The following is a 3,046-nucleotide window of genomic DNA, read 5'->3' as shown; positions in this document are numbered from 1 at the left end:
GTAATATGTCGAGGGCCATGAATGCATGCACACTCATCTTTAAGCACCACTAGACACACATCTAGAAAACCTTTGCTTAGGTTTGCAGGGTGGCTCTACGATTATGAGAGTCTGGAAAAAAGATCACTGGCGTATGCTCATGCACATGCATCCATGTGTTACATGTGCTCGTTACACATTTGCTACAGGAAATATCGGTGTCACACTTGTAATATTAGCTGTTTTTCTGCAGCAGCTGTAATGCCTGGAGCTACCTTTCATTTATGCTTTGGGCTTCCATGCATTTAATCAGACAGTTTTCCTTGGCTAATATGTAGGGGATCAAATTTAATTGCTGAGATAGAGTTAAGGACACAGTTTCTTTCATTCTTTTTTTGAGAATGATTTAGTTCTGGTTTGTCATTGTAATGAGGAATTTAAAAAAATTAGAATTAAATATGTCCTTTCTTTTCTACAGAACAGAGTCTGAGTCCAGTGGCACCTTTAAGACCATCAAAGTTTTATTTAAGGTATGAGCTTTCCTGTTGGTCTTAAAGGTGCCACTGGACTCTCCGCAGCTTCAGACCCACATGACTACCCACCTGAATCTTTCTTTTCTACAGTAAGCGATAGCTTAATGTTTAACGAACAAAAATCCGTAAAGCCATGAATATCTCTAAAAAGCACCTATAATTTTGGTAAAATTCAGATGTGTTCAATTAACTGATGACTCAGTTTAAAGGAAGATGATTCATCAAATTAACATTCTTTAATTGGTCGACAGCCCATATGTTGATTAGTTAACTGAGCTGTCCAATCTTGGTACGCTGAACAAAACATAACTCCTGCACCGCACTTTGCAAATGACAACTCGCACGTCTTTGCCTTCATGGAAATGGTCTCAGTGTAAAGGAAATGTCACTTCTGAAGCTATTCGTCAGCTTATTTGGCAGCATGTTACCTTTGGACGCCTGACAGATTCCTAGCATGAGAAAACAAACAGCACAGAGAAGCGACTAAATGCAAAGAGTCTCAGAAGTCACAGCTCTTAATGTACATTTTACTCACCTGGATAAAATCCGGAAATCGCTTTTTACAGGTAGGACAGGTGAAATAGCCATCGTTCACGTGGATCGCCACGTGATCTTTCAGCAGATCCAAGCGGTCAAAGGACTCGGGGCAGAAAATGCAGGAATAGGTTTTCTGGTCCAAGTGGAACTTCATGTGACTTTCCAGAGCGCTGCTGTTGATGAAGCCTTTATTGCAAATGTCACAGGTCAGAGGGCAATTGCCTTCCCGTCCGTGGAACCCCAAGTGCTGATCGAGCTTGTCCTTATCGCGGAAAGCCTTCCCACAATGCAGGCATTTGAAGGGTCGGAATGACTTCCGGATGAATAAGTGCTGGAGAGCTGCATTCTGAAAAGATATATCCAAGAAAGGATTCCTTTAAATCTCCTATTTATTTTATTTATTAAAATATTTATACCCTGCCTTTCCTCTTGGCTCAAGGCATACTAGCCAACAGTTAGGTATATGATTCTCTGCAGCACGTGTGAGGAAAAATAATGGAGTTGCCGAAGGACATAAAAGTTAATCAGCGGCAGAAAGAGACTTCGATAATTCTGCTGCTTCAAGATGCATTTGGACAGACTCGCGCCTTGATCCAGCAGTTTGCTATGAAGGTGATAGCTCTTATGTAGGTAGCTCTCTGCACATGTGGAGCTTTCCTACCCGCAAGGGCTATCCTGTTAATTTTAAAAGGGAAGTAGATGTATATGCCTTACAACACAGAGATTTGGTCCCTGAAAGATTCCTAGCATGAGAAAACAAACAGCACAGAGAAGTGACTAAATGCAAAGAGACTCAGAAGTCACAGCTCTTAATGTACATTTTACTCACCTGGATAAAATCCGGAAATCGCTTTTTACAGGTAGGACAGGTGAAATAGCCATCGTTCACGTGGATCGCCACGTGATCTTTCAGCAGATCCAAGCGGTCAAAGGACTCGGGGCAGAAAATGCAGGAGTAGGTTTTCTGGTCCAAGTGGAACTTCATGTGACTTTCCAGAGCGCTGCTGTTGATGAAGCCTTTATTGCAAATGTCACAGGTCAGAGGGCAATTGCCTTCCCGTCCGTGGAACCCCAAGTGCTGATCGAGCTTGTCCTTATCACGGAAAGCCTTCCCACAATGCAGGCATTTGAAGGGTCGGAATGACTTCCGGATGAATAAGTGCTGGAGAGCTGCATTCTGAAAAGATATATCCAAGAAAGGATTCCTTTAAATCTCCTATTTATTTTATTTATTAAAATATTTATACCCTGCCTTTCCTCTTGGCTCAAGGCACACTAGCCAATAGTTAGGTATATGATTCTCTGCAGCACATGTGAGGAAAAATAATGGAGTTGCCGAAGGACATAAAAGTTAATCAGTGGCAGAGGCAGGAAGAGACTTGGATAATTCTGCTGCTTCAAGATGCATTTGGACAGACTCGCGCCTTGATCCAGCAGTTTGCTATGAAGGTGATAGCTCTTATGTAGGTAGCTCTCTGCACATGTGGAGCTTTCCTACCCGCAAGGGCTATCCTGTTAATTTTAAAAGGGAAGTAGATGTATATGCCTTACAACACAGAGATCTGGTCCCTGTAATACAACAATAATTCAGTTCATATGTGCTAAAGTTCTGTAGGTGAGTCTGTGTGTATACACACATATGTGTGAGAGCATATCAGAGGGCACCTGAAGGATACCAGAGGAGGATTTCGCTTGTGAATCCAGCTCATTTCAAAACAAGAAATGGCAGGGGGACCAGCTGTGCCTGCAATGAAACCTCTTTACACCCATGTGCAAGACAATATTTAAGAAAGTCTTCCCCTGACCCTTAAACATGCTTTCAGCTCAGGTGTGTTTGCTCCTTAAAGCGATAAGACAACTTTGAACATGTGAAGCTGCCTTATACTGATTCAGACCTTTGGTCTACCAAAATCAGTGTTGTCTACTCAGATCAGAAGTGGCTCTCCAAGGTCTCAGGCTGAGGTCTTTCCCATCATTGTGGAGCGGTGGCGCAGGCG

General features: G+C 42.6%; 1 protein-coding gene across 1 annotated transcript in view; it reads right to left on the bottom strand.

The window, feature by feature from the left end:
- LOC107114338 (PR domain zinc finger protein 10-like) overlaps positions 1–3,046 on the bottom strand; it is an 87,742-nt gene that overhangs the window by 34,988 nt on the left and 49,708 nt on the right. Inside the window, 1 exon segment of the mRNA XM_015415784.1 lies at positions 1,879–2,226. Coding sequence (XP_015271270.1) covers positions 1,879–2,226 — 348 coding nt within the window.

Source organism: Gekko japonicus, unplaced genomic scaffold (assembly GCF_001447785.1).
Source record: "Gekko japonicus isolate JY-2015 unplaced genomic scaffold, Gekko_japonicus_V1.1 scaffold2196, whole genome shotgun sequence".
In the NCBI taxonomy this organism is placed as follows: domain Eukaryota; kingdom Metazoa; phylum Chordata; class Lepidosauria; order Squamata; family Gekkonidae; genus Gekko; species Gekko japonicus.
The sequence above is the reverse complement of the archived record's forward strand: the minus strand, read 5'-3'. Positions and strand labels throughout refer to the sequence as shown.